Raw genomic sequence first — 19,083 nt, 5'->3', positions numbered from 1 at the left:
CTGCGACCTCAAATTCCTGGGGGTTCATAAGGCGTTCCATTGCCTTCATTGCCATTTTTCTCGCTATCTCTGGGGTCTCTACTGAATTTGGAACAGGGAGTGATAAAGTGGTGATGTAGACACTGGTACGGCTTACGATATTTTCCGGCCTACAAAACTCCCGACAGTTTTACACAACAAAATCTCTCAGTTTTACCTTATATCCCTGTTAGTACGCATGCAAGTAACACACTTCCGAATTTTAATGGTTTGAACAATATTGGTCTTACGTGGTTTTCTTTTCTAATTGGATTCCAATTCAAATTTGGGTACTCTCGGAGTGACTAGGCAACTTCTAGGTCGAGTCCCATCAGATGTCGCCAGTAAATGTTGCTATATTTATCTGGTTATAAATATGGCAGTCAATATGGTCGCCTTCCTTGATCCTAATTATGTTTGCTCTAGAGTCGCCAGCATACCGTCACAAGGTTCAAACCCGAATACTGATCAAAGAACCAATAAGAACTAGGAGCAGGAGTAGGCCATCTGGCCCCTCGAGCCTGCTCCGCCATTCAACTAGATCATGGCTGATCTTTTGTGGACTCAGCTCCACTTTCCGGCCCGAACATAACCCTTAATTCCTTTATTCTTCAAAAAACTATCTATCTTTACCTTAAAAACATGTAATGAAGGAGCCTCAACTGCTTCACTGGGCAAGGAATTCCATAGATTCACAACCCTTTGGGTGAAGAAGTTCCTCCTAAACTCAGTCCTAAATCTACTTCCCCTTATTTTGAGGCTATGTCCCCTAGTTCTGCTGTCACCCGCCAGTGGAAACATCTATCCTATCTATTCCCTTCATAATTTTAAATGTTTCTATAAGATTCCCCCTCATCCTTCTAAATTCCAACGAGTACAGTCCCAGTCTACTCAACCTCTCCTCATAATCCAGCCCCTTCAGTTCTGGGATTAACCTAGTGAATCTCCTCTGCACACCCTCCAGCGCCAGTACGTCCTTTCTCAAGTAAGGAGACCAAAACTGAACACAATACTCCAGGTGTGGCCGCACTAACACTTTTATACAATTGCAACATAACCTCCCTAGTCTTAAACTCCACCCCTCTAGCAATGAAGGACAAAATTCCATTTGCCTTCTTAATCACCTGTTGCACTTGTAAACCAACCTTCTGTGACTCATGCACTAGCACACCCAAGTCTCTCTGAACAGCGGCATGCTTTAATATTTTATCGTTTAAATAATAATCCCGTTTGCTGTTATTCCTACCAAAATGGATAACCTCACATTTGTCAACATTGTATTCCATCTGCCAGACCCGAGCCCATTCACTTAACCTATCCAAATCCCTCTGCAGACTTCCAGTATCCTCTGCACTTTTCGCTTTACCACTCATCTTAGTGTCATCTGCAAACTTGGACACATTGCCCTTGGTCCCCAACTCCAAATCATCTATGTAAATTGTGAACAATTGTGGGCCAAACACGGATCCCTGAGGGACACCACTAGCTACTGATTGCCAACCAGAGAAACACCCATTTATCCCAACTCTTTGCTTTCTATTAATTAACCAATCCTCTATCCATGCTACTACTTTACCCTTAATGCCATGCATCTTTATCTTATGCAGCAACCTTTTGTGTGGCACCTTGTCAAAGGCTTTCTGGAAATCCAGATATACCACATCCATCGGCTCCCCGTTATCTACTGCACTGGTAATGTCCTCAAAAAATTCCACTAAATTAGTTAGGCATGACCTGCCTTTTACGAACCCATGCTGCGTCTGCCCAATGGGACAATTTCTATCCAGATGCCTCGCAATTTCTTCCTTGATGATAGATTCCAGCATCTTCCCTATTACCGAAGTTAAGCTCACTGGCCTATAATTTCCTGCTTTCTGCCTACCTCCTTTTTTAAACAGTGGCGTCACGTTTGCTAATTTCCAATCCACCGGGACCACCCCAGAGTCTAGTGAATTTCGATAAATTATCACTAGTGCATCTGCAATTTCCCTAGCCATCTCTTTTAGCACTCTGGGATGCATTCCATCAGGGCCAGGAGACTTGTCTACCTTTAGCCCCATTAGCTTGCCCATCACTCCCTCCTTAGTGATAACAATCCTCTCAAGGTCCTCACCTGTCATAGCCTCATTTCTATCAGTCGCTGGCATGTTATTTGTGTCTTCCACTGTGAAGACCGACCCAAAAAACCTGTTCAGTTCCTCAGCCATTTCCTCATTTCCCATTATTAAAACTCCCTTCTCATCCTCTAAAGGACCAATATTTACCTTAGCCACTCTTTTTTGTCTTTTTGTAAAAACTTTTACTGTCTGTTTTTATATTCTGAGCAAGTTTATTCTCATACTCTCTCTTACTCTTCTTTATAGCTTTTTTAGTAGCTTTCTGTTGCCCCCTAAAGATTTCCCAGTCCTCTAATCTCCCAGCAATCTTTGCCACTTTATATGCCTTTTCCTTCAATTTGATACTCTCCCTTATTTCCTTAGATATCCACGGTCGATTTTCCCTCTTTCTTCCGTCCTTCCTTTTTGTTGGTATAAACCTTTGCTGAGCACTGTGAAAAATCGCTTGGAAGGTTCTCCACTGTTCCTCAACTGTTCCACCATAAAGTCTTAGCTCCCAGTCTACCTTAGCTAGTTCTTCTCTCATCCCCTTGTAATCTCCTTTGTTTAAACACAAAACACTAGTATTTGATTTTACTTTCTCACCCTCCATCTGTATTTTAAATTCCACCATATTGTGATCGCTCCTTCCGAGAGGATCCCTAACTATGAGATCATGAATCAATCCTGTCTCATTACACAGGACAAGATCTAGGACCGCTTGTTCCCTCGTAGGTTCCATTACATACTGTTCTAGGAAACTATCGCGGATACATTCTATAAACTCTTCCTCACGGTTGCCTTGACCGACCTGGTTAAACCAATCGACATGTAGATTAAAATCCCCCATGATAACTGCTGTACCATTTCTACATGCATCAGTTATTTCTTTGTTTATTGCCTGCCCCACCATCTCGTTACTATTTGGTGGCCGATAGACTACTCCTATCAGTGACTTTTTCGCCTTACTGTTCCTGATTTCCACCCAAATGGATTCAACCTTATCCTCCATAGCACCGATGTCATCCCTTACTATTGCCCGGATGTCATCCTTAAATAACAGAGCAACACCACCTTCCTTACCATCCACTCTGTCCTTCCGAATAGTTTGATACCCTCGGATATTTAACTCCCAGTCATGACCATCCTTTAACCATGTTTCAGTAATGGCCACTAAATCATAGTCATTTACGATGATTTGTGCCACCAACTCATTTACTTTATTCCGAATACTACGAGCATTCAGGTAAAGTACACTTATGTTGGTTTTTTTTACCTCTGTTTTGAATCTTAACATTTCCAGTTTTATTCCTTTTGTTATTACTGGGCCTATTCACTGTGCTCCCCTCAGTCACTGTACCTTGTACTGTCGCCCTCATGGATTTCTGACTATGTCTTCTCTGCCTTGCACTTTTCCCCTTCCTTCCTTTTGTTTCTGTCCCTGTTTTACTACCTTCCAACTTCCTGCATCGGTTCCCATCCCCCTGCCACATTAGTTTAAACCCTCCCCAACAGCTCTAGAAAACACCCCCCCTAGGACATCGGTTCCAGTCCTGCCCAAGTGCAGACCGTCCGGTTTGTACTGGTCCCACCTCCCCCAGAACCGGTCCCAATGCCCCAGGAATTTGAATCCCTCCCTCTTGCACCATCTCTCGAGCCACGCATTCATCCTATCTATCCTGACATTCCTACTCTGACTAGCTCGTGGCACTGGTAGCAATCCTGAGATTACTACCTTTGAGGTCCTACTTTTTAGTTTAACTCCTAACTCCCTGAATTCCGCTTGTAGGACCTCATCCCGTTTTTTACCTATATCGTTGGTGCCTATGTGCACCACGACAGCTGGCTGTTCACCCTCCCCCCCAAGAATGTCCTGCAGCCGCTCCGAGACATCCTTGACCCTTGCACCAGGGAGGCAACATACCATCCTGGAGTCTCGATTGCATCCACAGAACCACCTGTCTATTCCCCTTACGATCGAGTCCCCTATCACTATAGCCCTGCCATTTTTCTTCCTGCCCTGCTGTGCAGCAGAGCCAGCCACGGTGCCATGAACCTGGCTGCTGCTGCCTTTCCCTGGTGAGCCATCTCCTTCAACAGTATCCAAAGCGGTATATCTGTTTTGCAGGGAGATGACCGCAGGGGACATCTGCACTGCCTTCCTACTCTTGCTCTTTCTTTTGGTCACCCATTTTCTATCTCCCTCAGTAACCTTCACTTGCGGTGTGACCAACTCGCTAAACGTGCTATCCACGACCTCCTCAGCATCGCGGATGCTCCAAAGTGAGTCCATCCGCAGCTCCAGAGCCGTCAAGTGGTCTAACAAGAGTTGCAACTGAACACACTTCTTGCACGTGAAGGAGCCAGGGACAGTGGACGTGTCCCTGAGCTCCCACATCGCACACGATGCACCAGTTAGCTAGTTCAAAGTCGATACTATTTATTTACACACACAGTAATATCTACTCATGCACAAAATACCCCAAACTAAACTATCTCTAACACTAACCCCTACACTTAACTTGGGGTGCCAACTCCGTCAGAGGAACAATGGCTGTTGTTCGGATCTGAGGCTGTTGGGTTCGAAGAGGTAACAGGAGAACAGCTAAGGTCGTCCGTCTGAAAGCGAGCGTTGACCTTGGACTTACTTGCTTCTGGTGCAGCTGGTGGGTGGGTCTATCTGCTTCGAGAGCCGAGTCCAAGAGAGCGATTCTCTCTTGGGGGTTTCTTCTTGTACCCGAAGGGGCTTCGCGCACTTTTGGGCGGGCCTTGAATTTGGCCCCAATTAATTGGGCCGTATGTTGATCACTCGTATTGATCTAGACCAATAAAGGAGTGGGTGCCCTGATGGCTGGGCATGTCCTAGGTGGCCGTTTGCCTTGCTTTGTTTACGCTTTCGGTTTGGGGAACTGGCGCCGGGGTGTCTGGAGCTAGATTGGTTGCTTGAGTGTCTTTCCTTTGTTCCCAGAGATAGGCCATCAATATGTTTCAGTCTCGTCTGGGAGTTACCTTCTCAACATGCATACAGGCTCTCTGCCTGCTTGCTTTCGTAACATTGTCCATATTTCCCTACAGTCATTGCGATCATCCATTTTGTATTATGGAAGTGGCCATCCCAGATGGCTACAGTTCCATTAGATTTCTGTACACAGGATTTGATGTTTAGTTTTATTGCCAACATTGTGGCTCCGGGTTAGCAATGTAAGGTACCACGGAGAGTCTCAGCACTAATTGGAAATGCACCTGTAGATGCTGTGATGCCACATTGCATATTAACTGCAGCGGAACTGAGGAAAGTTCAGTGATGTCCTGTAGAGTTTAACTAGCAGTTTAATCTGCATGCCATTAACAATTGATGGATCTAAATCAATCCCTTTGCTGTAGCACAAGTTCATTATCTGGAATCTAGGTCATACTGGGCCTCTATTTGCATGCCTTCCCATGGATAAAAGTCTATTTTTACCTGTTCTACCTGTGAACGCGTGCAACTTATTGAGACTTTGGTCGCTTGGCTGTGAAGCTATAGAAGCATTGACTCACTTGCCAAGCAGGGATGGTGCAACTTTCAGTAAACCAAAGGAAATGGGTGAATTGGCAGCAAGGTTGAATGAACATCAGCTCAGCTGCAGGAAATGGTGTGTTATTTTAGCTTTCCCAGCTAAGAAATTCATAGCCTTTGGTTGAATCATTTGCAGCAGCACTAGGTAGCTAAGCACAGGTTATTTTAGTGTCCCTTTGCAGGTCTGCAGAACCCCTCCTGTCTCTTTTCCCTTTCCTTCCCGCTGAGGATCTTTTCTGGTCACTTCACTCCTCACCCAATCACCTCCACCCCCTCATATCTAAGATGCTTACGCCACCTTTTCTTCACAGCCTCACCTCATGGCCCACTCTGTGCTTCCATTGCCCTCTGCAACCTTAGTTCCTTTATGCCTCCACACTCAAACCCTGCTTAACTTGAATACTACGCTTGGTTTTTACTCACTGACCCAGTTTTTCACCTCCGGCTGGGAAATGCGAGTCAGGTCCATTTCTAGCTTCTGAATTGAGCCTTCCTTCAAACTGCAATTCTGCCATATTTGAATCTTTGAGACAGGTGGGTGGGGAGGGTTCGAGTTTTGTACGGTGCAATGCCATGCAAAGGAGTGAGTGCAAAAGGGGCTGGTTAGTGTGTTCCTGGCTTCTTTTTGAAAACTCTACCGATCTCACTATAAATAGATTCAATTTCTTTGCAGGCTACTACTAATATATGAAAATTACCAGATGGCTCAACTGACAGATGTGCTCTATGAATTCAACAATTGCCAATACAACAACAGCCATACTCACTCGATCAGACTGCTGGTCACGTGCTGTTATACATTCTGGTTCCATGGCATATGTACATGCACTTCATTTGCTTATTCTTTCAGTGATAGCGTAATATACCCCCCTCCCACCCAAAGATGACAACATATGTTCATTTAAATTACCTGTACCATTGTAGGTTCCTCTTCTCTATATGTGCATGTACACAAGGGGTTAATGTGTAATCAGTAGCACCACCATAGCTTTAAATTGAGGGGAGATAGATATAGGACAGATGTCAGAGGTAGGTTCTTTACTCAGAGAGTAGTAAGGGTGTGGAATGCCCTGCCTGCAACAGTAGTGGACTCGCCAACATTAAGAGCATTTAAATCGCCATTGCATAAACATATGGACGATAAGGGAATAGTGTAGATGGGCTTTAGAGTGGCTTCACAGGTCGGCACAACATCGAGGGCCGAAGGGCCCGTACTACGCTGTAATGTTCTATGTTCCACCAGGCTGGAGAGGTTCCCCAGGTTGAGTTTATAACCTGAGAAAGTGCCAAATTCTCTTAAGGAATTCTGTTATCTTTCCCAGGGGGTTCGACACGTAGAGGAGCAGGTCACTTGCATGGAATGAAACTCTGCTCTCTGTCTTTTCTCCGAATGCCGGACCACCACTCAGCCAATCTAAGGGTGATTGCCAGTGCGAACAGGAGCAGGGATAACTGGCTCCTTTGCCTCATTCCCCTGTGCGGTATAAACTTCCTGAGATCTGAAAATTATTACTTGGGTTTTCTGGACTCATGGGTGCATTGTCATCCTGTGTATTATTGGAATGGTGCATGTGGAAGACCACAAGAAAACTATTTCACTTTTTGAGTTCATCTTTGGATGTGTTCAAGGCACGATTGGATTGTTAGGTGTTATACACCTGGCAGTTTCCTCAGCTGCCTTCTGTTTCTCCTTGAAGTTTCCCTGTTCAGTGTTGTGCCCCATCAAACCTAGGCTCACTACATCCTTTAGGTACTTATAGAGGCAACCAGGTACCATGCTAGGAAGTATGACCCAAACCTTGCATACAAACTAGATAATTCTGCATCTGTGTGTTGGTTGTGTGGTATCTTCTTTCGTCCTTGTTTTTCAAGAAGTTTCTTCTGTGGATTTGGCAATGTTGTCCTTACCTACCTCCCAAACAGGATTTCTGCTGGTATTGATAAATCCATGTCTAAAAGGTATCACCCTCAAGTGTAACGTGTCAATATGGAGATTTTTTTCTCTTCAATTCATGATTGTTGCCTTAATAGTCAAATCATTTGTTGGATCTGATATAGCATTGTGAGACTGTAACATGATTTATGCCCCATTTAGTGCCCAACCCTCAAAGGTATGCCATTATGTTGAGGCCCATTGTCTGACATCTCTTTAGGCATACCAAACAGACTGAATATTGTGCTGATTGTATCAACGATGGACACTTTTGAGATATCCTTCAGTTGTCTGATGATTGGAAACTGTGAAATGTAATTAATAATGAGGAGAAAGTTGTTAGTGAATAGATTTGTTGCAAGTTGGAGCCAAGGGTCTGATGGAACCTTGTGTGGGGGTAGTAGTGGCTTGTTAAGTTGTTGTGGTTGGTGCTTCTGGCATGTTTCACACGTCCTCGGTCTCTTTTAAAAAAATATTTGTTCATGGGACGTGGGCGTCGCAGGCTGTGCTCGCATTTATTGCTCATCCTTAATCAACCAAATTGCTGTGGGTCTGGAGTCGCATGTAGGCCAGACTAGGTAAGGACAGCAGATTTCCTTCCATGAAGGACATTCGTGAACCAGATGGGTTTTTACGATAATCGACAATGATTTCATGGTCATCATTAGACTTTTAATTCCAGACTTTTATTGAATTCAAATTTCACCATCTGCAGTGGTGGGATTTGAACCTGGGTCCAGTGACAATACCACTACGCCACTGCCTCCCTTCTCAATATTGTTGATCTCTGACCAATACACAACTTACTTTGCCTGGTGCTTTATTCTCTTTATGCCCCTGGTGTAACTGACAATATCTTCCAGTGAAGAACTCGGGCATTTCTTTGAAAATCACGCCTCTTGAAATATCTCATTCATCTCTGTACAGACTCATTCTTCCCTGTACAGGCAAAAACATCTTGGAGAATCTGGCTCTCTACAATGATCGATCATTTGTTATTTCCATTTGTGTTGACCAAAACTGATCAGATTGACATGGAGTACATCCTCTACTTTAATCTCTACATTATCTACTTGTAGGTCTAGCAAAACATCTATGGTTTATTTTGGATTTGGTAACCTGCACAGAGTGAAGTAATAATTTGTTACCCGGTTTGAAGGTCATCTTCCTGTATTTTTATTGGAAGACTCTGCAGTCAGGTAGTGTACTCATCAGTGACTTGTGCCAAATCATCGCCTGTGGTTTGTGGTTGGCTTACACAATTAATTGTTTTTCAAATAGGTAATATGCAATCTAATGATGCCATATACCATGATCTGTTCGAATTATTGGAATGCACGTTTGGAGCAAAAAGCTCCAAATATGGTTTTCCATATTGCACAGTGCACACATCTAATCCTTTTTGAGATGCGTCGACCTGTAAGGCGTCGACCTCTAAAGACTATCTCCTTTTTTGGGGCGTAGTAGTGTAGAACATGGGTTTCTTCTGACAAAGCATGTTCAAGTGACTCAAACATTTATTGATGGGGATCCCTTAACAGCGCTTGAAGTTGGGTATGTATGGCGGTAAGAAGTTGAAGAATCTGAGGCACCTCATTAAGTTGTCCTCTGTTTTGAGGAGTAGACGTATGTCACACATCTTTGATTTTGCCTAGGTCAGAACAGATCCCAGTACTCTAATAATTAGAGCCAAAGCAATTAATCTGATCCACATTAACCTGGCATTTCTTGCTGTTGAAGTCGAGTCCTTCACAGCAAGCTGCTGCTATTAGTGGGTATAAACCGTGGTTATGCTCTTCTTTGGCTTTGTCCATTACCACAAGGTCATCGGCAATGCATACACATCCAGAAACATTCTGCAGTTCTATCCACGTACTGCTGAAACAGATCCTGACTGTTGGAAAAACTAAAAGGTATTCTTTGGGAGCAGTATCTTCCAGATGGTGTCCTGAAAGCTGATATTTCTTAAGATTCCCCTGACAAATGAACCGACCAATATCCTTATTTGGCTTTCAAATTTGGAGAAAAACTTAACTCCTGTAAATTTTGGATTCAGTTCCTCTAATGTTGGGACCTTGTGGGTATCTCTTTAGAGTGAGAATTCAACATCTTGGGTCTATTTATACTTTGAACCATAATTTTTCAGTATGCATATGATGGAGCTGCACCAGCAGTGTGCTAACAGATAATGCCATTACACTGCATGTGATTCAGCTCACTCTTATTCTTCTATACATGCGCACTGCATTTTCTGGGAGGGTTGATCGGGATTGCATTTTTTGAGGTGTAGTACAGAATCACCACTGACATTTGCTGTACTGTTGAATCTGGCAGGGCATTTGGTGGTCTTGGGTACGGTCACAATTTTCAGTTCCGAGCATGCTGTTAACCTTGCTACTGCTGCTCTGCTTTTGTCCACCAGGAAGAATACTTGCGGTTTCTATACGGACTTGCTGTAGCTTAACTTCAGTGTCAACATACCAATCCAATGAATGGAAGTCTCATTTTATGCAGTTAGTTTAGCTGTCATAGGTTGTATGAATGACTCCAACGGTCTAGATACATATCCTTCAGGAAGTTATTCACACTCAGCCATGTTGACTTTGCCATTGACTGTTTGCTACTTTTATATGATGCCGATACTAGCAAAAACCTTCAAATGTGGCACTTTGTCCACACATTGTGTCACATTCACAATGTGGAAAGTGTGTTCGCTTTCAGGTTCAAGATTTCTCCAGTCTGAATCTTCATTCTGGTCTGTCTGGTTGCTGCCTCATATGTTCTTGTGTTTATTTAGGTCTCTGGCACACTTCCTGTTGTTATACTAAGGCTGATTGTTGCCATTGCAAATCAACAAATTGGGCATATAAAATGCATTGGACCTGAGACTTTTTTGGACTGTGTTTAACACCCCTTAATATTAATAATGTTGCTGTTGAGCAATTTACATGATTTGATCATTACTTCCGTGTTCAAACTTTTTCTGAACTTTTTAATGTGGGTTGCCTTCTACAGGTTGGAGAGAAGCTACAGAGCGCAAAAGACGGTTTGATTTTGATTACCGAGATAGAGATGATGAACGAGGTTACAGACGTGTGCGCTCTGGTAGCGGCAGCATGGATGATGAAAAGGACAGCTTGCCAGAATGGTGTCTAGAGGATGCAGAGGAGGAGATGGGAACGTTTGACTCTTCTGGAGCATTTATGTCCTTGAAGGTTGGGTAATTCTAATTTCTTAGATCTCCCTTAATTTGTGTAAATCTTTTGTGAGGGAGTTAAAGATAACTTTATTCAAGCCACTTGTTTGCAAATCTACATTTAGTATTGACATTGGTGTTGGCTTCTATCTGAAGCAGTAGTGATTGGCACACTTGATCTCAACACTGAATCCAAATCCCACATAAACGAAGTTGAAAATAGTCTTGGGTAAACTTGCATCGTTAAATGCTTTGATTTGGTGGAAATTCAGAAGGATCAATGAAAGTACTTGTTGCAAAAACAAAGTATATTATGCGTTGCGTTAAGATTGTTGAGTCTGGAGCTGAGGGATATTGTCTGGTCAAAGTTGCCTTTCTTAAAAAAAAAAGGTGTGAATGATGTTAACATGCCATTACCGATTGGGAGTGTCTGTGACACAGGCTGAACATCTTTTTTACACTGACTTGTTCAAATACTGCAGAATTACTAATGGCTTTAAATGTGTGTTTATGGTATAGAATGTAATAATCTTTTATGTGATGCTTTTCCTGATCTCGGTCTGTTAAAGTACTTCACAGTCGATTCAGTACTTGTGATCTGTAGTTACAGTTTAATATAGGGAAATTTAATAACCATTTTGTGCAAAACAAAGTCAATGAAAATGCCACAAGATTAAACCACTGAATAATCTGCTTTTAACTACACTGATTGAACGTAAACCTTTGCTAGGGCAGCAGAATACTGTTCTTGAAAGGTGCCACAGGATTTTTTACATCTGCTTGAATGAGAAGACAGGCCTTTGGGCGCACAACACTTAACACTACACTGAGGTGTCATTCAAGATTAGGTTCTTAAATTGAATGGGGCTTGAACCCACAGTCTTCTGATTATTGTTGCAACGCTGCCACTGAGACAGTGCAGTGAAAGATACAGTTTGTGAATCTTTCTGAGTTATTGCTCCTTCACCACATGTCCGCCTACCAAATCCCCTGCCGACCACACCCCCACCAAATCTTCTCAGTCACGTAAATGCAGCAGAAATGATTTTCCATTGATTATACCCGAAATTTCAAATTGTGCGGTCCTGGCTACTTTAATTTTTATTCATTGTGGGGATGGCTGCATCATGACAAGCTTGTGTCTCGCAAGGATCAGTGTTGGGGCCCTTGCTGTTTGAAGTTTATACAAATGATTGTGATATGAATGTAGGAGGGTTGTTCAGTGTAGCCACTTGGGGTGGCCACGTCCCAATTCCAAAATGGATGCCCGCAAAGAGTACAGGGAAAATTGGCCAGCTACAGGGAAACAAGCAGGTGCAAGGTTTCCTGTGTATTAAGATTTGTAGAACCCAGGCAGAACTGAAACTAATAGCCATCTACATACTAATGAGCGATCCCCAGAAACAATCAGAAACATTGAATCAATCGGGACCAAACCAGACTCCCCGGCGCCAGCGGGAGCTAGACAAAGGAAGGCCAACGGACACAGAGGACCCTCCCAACGATCAGGGAACAACTCTAGTATTGGAGAAATTGATAAAAACAATTGGGACATGATCCAATTAATTGGGACCAAGTCCGGGGTCCGCCCAAAAGGGCGCGAAATCCCTGGGGACTATAAAGTGGAGTCCCCAAGTTCAGTTCGCTCTCTTGGCAGCTCTCAAAGAACTCTTGACCGTGACTCTCAGCGGGGAGAGACCTGCCTAGCAGCTGCATCAACCAAGTAAGTCTCAAGTCAACGCACGCTACAAGATAGATGCTCCTAGTTACTATTCCATACCAGCTTAAAGCCAGCAGATTCAGAACCGGACAAAGGCCATTGTTCCTCTGACCTGGTGGGCCATTCGAAAGCTAAGTATAGGCCTTTGGTAGCAGTGATAGTTTAGTAAGTATAGTTTATGCATGAGTAGTGATTGACTGTGTGTATAATAAATGTGTTTTGGTTTGAAACTTACTAACTGGTGTATTGAGTTATTGATCAGCACTTTGCTTTGAACCTCGTGGTGGTATCAGAAAGATACCTGGCGACTCTAGAGCAAAGGTTATTAAAACAGAGCAATTAAGTAAAAGCATATCGAGCAACATCAGGAAGTGCACGGATGATATGAAAATTGGTTGGATGCTAATTAGTGAGGAGGATAGCCTTTGATTACAGGAGGATATAGGCGGGCTGATGAATGGCAAATGGAATTCAAATTTGTGAGGTGATGCACTTGGACAAGTCAAGGGAACACATGATAAATGGCAGGACCCTGGGAAGCATAGAGGATCAGAGGGCCCTTGGTGTGAATGTAACCGCAGTCCCTTAAGGTGGCAGAGCAGTTGGATAGAGCGGGTAAGAAGGCATATGGTATACTGCCTTTATTAGCTGATGCATAGCGTTTTAATAAATTATTTATTCTTTCGTTGAAAGCTAACCGTCAGTCCTGTGACTCTGTTCATCCATGTCTCTTCAAAAAAACATTAAAGTTGTAGTCTATCGAGCCAGGTCTCCATTCTGGGTCCTGACTGTCCAGCAGTAACATCAGTTGGGATCATAACAGCAGTTTGAATGTGAAGAGTTTGCTAGGCAATTTCAGAGGGAAGATCAGCCACCAAGGTGTGTGTGACTGAAGTTGCTTATGGACCAAATTGGGTAAGGATGACTGGTTTTGTTTCCTCAATGACATTTGTGAACCAGTTCGATCTTTACAACAAGCTGTTGATCGAGCGATTTGAGTTGGTTGGGAGACCTCCTATTTTTCTTTTAGCTGTGCATAGGATCTTTTATCCACCTGAAGGAATGCACAGGAGGTCGGCTTAACACCTCATTCAAAAAGTGACTCTGCTCAACTGTCAGCCTAAATTATGTGGCAAACTCTAGACAGGGAATTGAACCCCCAACTCTCTCCCTTTGAAAGCATTCTTCTAGCACTGAGCCAGGCTGCCACCTAAAGGGGAAATATGCATGTCAGAGGAACTGTATAATATTCTGCATTTTTGAATCTTTGCAGAACATAATTCTGTCAAAAATGTAAATATCTTGTCCCAGTGTTAAAAAGCAATTCACTGTTAAGGAACGTACTTAGCCATACATCTGACGCTTATTCATTTTTTGGTGCCGTTTACAGAAAACCCCTAAGGAGCCTATTCCAGAGGAACAGGAATTGGATTTTAAACAAATGGAGGATGGAGAGGAGAGATCAAATTCAGAGGACAGTGAGAAAGAAGAAGCCAAGGAGCCTGATAAGAAAACCAAGAAAGAGGCTGTTGAAGGTTTTTATCAGTCATTCTTCATCCAAAAATAATTTCAACTTCTAATTGTAAATTTTTCACTTTTGAGCGCCATGATTTGTCAGACATAATTGTATAGTATACACAGTGTAGAACCAGGCCATTTGGCCAAACCAGTCCACCCCAGCATTTATTCTCCATTTTAATGTTCTCCTTATCTTTATCAGTAAGATCTGAATATTCAGTTCTCCCTCATGTCTATATAGGCATGCCTCAAATGTGCCTGTAGGTGCCTCAATTTTTCCCTAGAGAAACTAGTTTCACGTTCTCGCAACTCTGGATAATGAAGTTTCTTCTGATTTTCCAATGTGATTTATTGGTGACTATCTTATAGAGTGGACTCGAGTTTTGCTTTTCTGCACAAGTGCAACCATCGTACCAACATGCTCAAACTTTTTCATACTTTTAAACACATTTTAGGTTACCCCCTCTGCCGCCTTATTTCAAGAGAAGAGAGATCCAGCCCGTTCATTATTTTCTGGTATAGCTTTGCATATCTGTTACCATCCCTGTATATCTTTGTTGTACCCTTTCCAGTGCTTCTATGTTCTTTCTATAATAGAGCACAATGTACAATTAAGTGCAGTCTAAGTTCGAATCAAGTTTAGCCTGTCTTTTTCATCTCTATCTCTGAAAATAAATCCTCATGGTTGTTCAGCATTGTCAATGGTCTTGCTAATTTGCCTTGCTACTTGGCGAATTTATTTGTACTGAGATCTTCTTGTTCCTGCAAACCATTGAGATTCCTATTTTTCACTAAAATTCCTAAGTGTTGAAATTAATTTGCCATTCATATCCACATTTTGCAAGTTTATCAATTTTTTGTTTTTGTTGATAGGCATAACTAAGGGAACTCTGTCTTCAAGCGTAGAGTGGTAGGAAGGACGTGGCTTATTCTCTGTTACCCAAGTTTGTTTTTCAGTTTAACCTGCTTATTTGACAAATTTCCCTGTTATGCTTATTGCTTTCTTTGAACCACTCTCCCAAAGACATTGAATTCTTGATGGGATAGTTTAGCACAAAATCTTTGCATGGCAACCAAGGCAACATTCACATGTGCATGCTTCAAGTGCAGGTCTCTGGGGTACAGACGCCAATTTGTGTGAATCCCTGCCTAATATAAATTAACTTGGTACAGATTACACAGACCTTGCCCATGCAAGCCGTTAAATAATTTTTCTGATTCATTCAGAGAATCTATGATGAATTGATCTCAAATTGTGATGCAATTTGGAGGCTTCTGACTATGTACTTTGTTCCACTTCCCTAGTGAAAGACTAAAATATGAAAGCCTGTTCATCTTGCTTGGACTAATGCACTTTCCAAAGCAAAAGGCTATATTAAGCAGACCTTAAATAAATAATCTTAAAAGTACATGGAACAGGAAGCTGGAAGGGGAAGAAAAACCCTGAATATTTGTTTTAATTATTTGCTGAATTTAGAAATGATTTAACATTGCCTATTACTTGTTGTGCATTGATCAGTATTTACCATATTATAGAAAAAAATAAAACCGAAGAATCCAAAGATGTTTCCTGTACAAATTCATTGCCGCCTCCTTCAGAGCCTCAGGTGCCAATGGTTCCCAGCCCGCCTAAAAAGGAAGAAAGCGTGTTAGAAAAAACTGACAAAACTGAGGATGCACAACAAAGATCTGCCAGGGAAGGTATGAATTTATTTAAAATACATAACTGATGAAAGCTTTTGAAGCATTAGAACTTATGGAAAGCATGGCGTTCATCCTGGTATTTTGACTTTTAATGAGACAGCACTATGATAAGAAAATGTATTTGAAATTATTGCCTTTTTTCTCCATCTCATTTGACAATATGTGAGAGCCCATCCCTTATTTTAAAAGCTATTAATCACCTGGCATAAAAGTATTATAATGGAGACTTGTCCTATCAGGAAGGAAACGTCCACTGAACTTCTTTTTGAGCCAGCTATCATAAACCTGTATATGAATGGGTAACAAATCTGGGATATAAAAAAACTAGGTTTAAAAAAAAAAATCGTTAATGCTATTGATAATGCATTTTTTAGTTACAAACCTGCCAGACTTTGGATTAACAGCTTTCAGAGTTTGACATTCAAAATTATAAAACAATTTGGAGCTAAGATTGTTCAAGATTCTCGACAATTCCAAATTACAACTGGGGTCATGTTAATTTTAACTTGATGTTGTTTTGTACCCTGTTTTATTAGTGATAAACAAAAAAACAACCTTTTTAATTCTGCCGCTTGCACGTACCATACTTTTTCATTTACTTTCTCCATTTTGTACAATGTTCATAACAGCATTGTTTGTGGGTTTGATTCTACCAATTTCACACTCCATTGTCCTAGATCTTTTTGCATTCTATCATGGTTAAATATAAACCAAATATTTGTTTCTTATTGAAGTTCTTTTTTTTTTATCTGCAAATGGGGAGTCTGACTTTTTTCAAAATATGAATTGTATACAATCTAATACAGGAGAACTAAAATTATTGGCAAATGCTGTTTTGTAATAACCATGACTATATGGAAAGTAATTCATAGCAGTTGACCAGTCTGCCAGTTATTTGATGTCATGACAAGAAGACGTGAAATAAAATATATTTATCTTGTTATGACAGGTCCCCAGGCAATGTTTCCCAAACATCTTATCCCTGGTGAGGTGGAATGAACTAGCTCACTTTTTTTAAATTCAACCCTGTTGGTTGGTTGCAACATGCTTAATTTAAAAAGGATCCCTTCCCTGGCTGCCACCTTTTCCCAGCCCAATATATTTATTAACCAGGCTTTATTGGGTTAGAGTGAGTTTATTAGCTACTAAATGAGAGAAAAATGATGCATGTGCATATACATTCACACAGATTAGAACTGAGAATAGAGTCCATAAGTAAATAAATATATACAAATCAGTCTTTGACTTGTCCGTGAAAAGTAGATGGCGGAACGTTACCGCCATTTTTTGAGATTTGAGTGTTCTGCAGTTTGGCTGAGAAAGCTGCCCTGATTCCTTTTAGTTAGCTTGCCGGTACCTGGGAATCTTTTGCACGGGTCTGCTGCATCTTTCCTCCTGTGTCAACTGTCACATGCTGACACAACCAGTACTAGTCAACCCTGACCCAAGTTTTTCAGTTGGCTTTTATCCTATTCTTTGTATATTCCCGGAAGGTGAAAATCCATAAACCGGTCTGGGACATTACTCACAGGATATCACTCTTGCTGAGATGATAATTATCACTATCTTGAGGATTGGATCACTCCAAGACTGAAGGGTTGGGGGAAATCAAAAACAAGAAATACCTTCGGCTTACAGATGTATGGTGAGGGTGAAATCTGGGCTGTTTAAAATTAAACCCCCTCCTGTCTGTATAATGAATTGATAGTGTGCATGTCATACTTTAATTTGGTATACGGCTATCTGCTTGAAGAATGAGATATTTCCAGTTAAGTCTTATATTTATCTCCCAACAGATTTCATAGATACATAACTTTGAAAGTTAAACAAATATTGTAATTGTAATCAGCTTTGGGACATTTTGTTATCTTAAATTTTGAACATTTTTAATTTACCAAGAAATGAAATGCTCTTCTTTGAATTTAGTTATATTTGGCAAGGATAATCCATATATAAGCTGGCTGCTTTTGTGTTCCAGTGGCAGATACCTCAGCCTCTTCTCATCAAAACTCTTCAGTTCCGTCTATTAGCAGCACTACTGCTGCTGCTGCTACAACTGCAGTGTCACCCTCATCGACAATTCCAAAGCGGAGCATACCTCAGGATAATGATGATGATGAAGGGCTAAAACATCTTGAACAGGTATGTAGTGGGAACAGTTAATTGTGAAATTACTCTCTCCTCCTGTAATCATACATCAAAATCTTTGTCCAAAATTGAATAAATTCTCTCTTGTAGATCCCATGTCATGAATGCGCAAAATTCACTGGGTCCTCAGTACAAATAGGGAATGATAGAAATGTATAATATTTATATATTAAGCCATTATCGATGTTATCCCTTGTGTTGCCACCTTTTAACTTCAAAAAAAGCTCTACCATGAAATACGTGATTGGCTTGACAGTTAAAAGTGAACTGCTGAAAGTGAAAAACCAAATGGTGCATGCGAGACAAAAACTGGAAATGCTCAGAAGGTCTAGCAGCATTTCATCAGAACTGTATAGGTACATGAGTGCTTTTGATAAAATGTAGTGAAAACAGTCAAGATCTGAACAGGTAAAGGCATGCCTGTTTAGGAGTTTGAACTGAACCCTCCTTTGTAAAAGTCACCATTTTATATAATGAATAAAATTTCTTCCATTCAGGAAGCTGAGAAGATGGTAGCATCTTTGCAGGATAATGCCTTAGATGACGAAAGACTGTCAACACAAATTCAGGATAAACGAACTAAAGCTGCCACCTTGCCGTTGTCCCATGATGCTGCGATGAAATGGTTTTATAAAGATCCACAAGGAGAAATACAAGGTATACAGATTGTGATAACGGAAGCTTGTAGTTTGCCAGATTGAAGTACTTATTATTTTTAGCACCTTGGCTGTTCCTTCTACTACTGTTTAAAATCAGTGAGGAGGGAATCGGGAGATTCACTGTTTAAAATCAGCAAGGAGGAAGCCGGGGGCTTCAAATCAACGAGGAGGGAACCAGGGGCTTCACTGTTTAGAATCTGCGAGGAGGGAATTGAGAGATTGACTGCATAAAATCAGTACGAAGGGAATTGGGTGATTCACTGTATAAAATCAGTGAGGAGGGAGCCTGGAGCTTCACTGTTTAGAGTCAGCGGGGAGGGAATTGAGAGATTGACTGCATTAAATCAGTACGAAGGGAATTGGGAGATTCACTGTATAAAATCAGTGAGGAGGGAGCCAGGAGCTTCACTGTTTAGAATCAGCAAGGGGAGAAATCACGATTCCCTCCTTGCTGTTCCTATTTCTGCTGCTGAAGAAATTGAGTCAAAAAAACAACTGACATCACAAGATACTAGTAAGTTGATTGGCTGGT

The 19,083-nt window shown here is 41.6% G+C and overlaps 1 protein-coding gene across 6 annotated transcripts in view; it reads left to right on the top strand.

Annotated features, from left to right (window-relative positions):
* The window catches only part of gigyf2 (GRB10 interacting GYF protein 2), a 230,498-nt gene that overhangs the window by 105,262 nt on the left and 106,153 nt on the right, over positions 1–19,083 (top strand). For all 6 annotated transcript variants that reach the window (XM_038816236.1, XM_038816241.1, XM_038816239.1 and 3 more), the window contains 5 exons: positions 10,622–10,821; positions 13,913–14,057; positions 15,577–15,741; positions 17,723–17,886; positions 18,390–18,549. In XM_038816236.1, coding sequence (XP_038672164.1) covers positions 10,622–10,821; positions 13,913–14,057; positions 15,577–15,741; positions 17,723–17,886; positions 18,390–18,549 — 834 coding nt within the window. The remainder of the gene's footprint in view (positions 1–10,621; positions 10,822–13,912; positions 14,058–15,576; positions 15,742–17,722; positions 17,887–18,389; positions 18,550–19,083) is intronic.

Source organism: Scyliorhinus canicula, chromosome 13, assembly GCF_902713615.1.
Source record: "Scyliorhinus canicula chromosome 13, sScyCan1.1, whole genome shotgun sequence".
NCBI lineage: Eukaryota > Metazoa > Chordata > Chondrichthyes > Carcharhiniformes > Scyliorhinidae > Scyliorhinus > Scyliorhinus canicula.
This window is presented reverse-complemented; position numbering and strand designations above follow the sequence as displayed.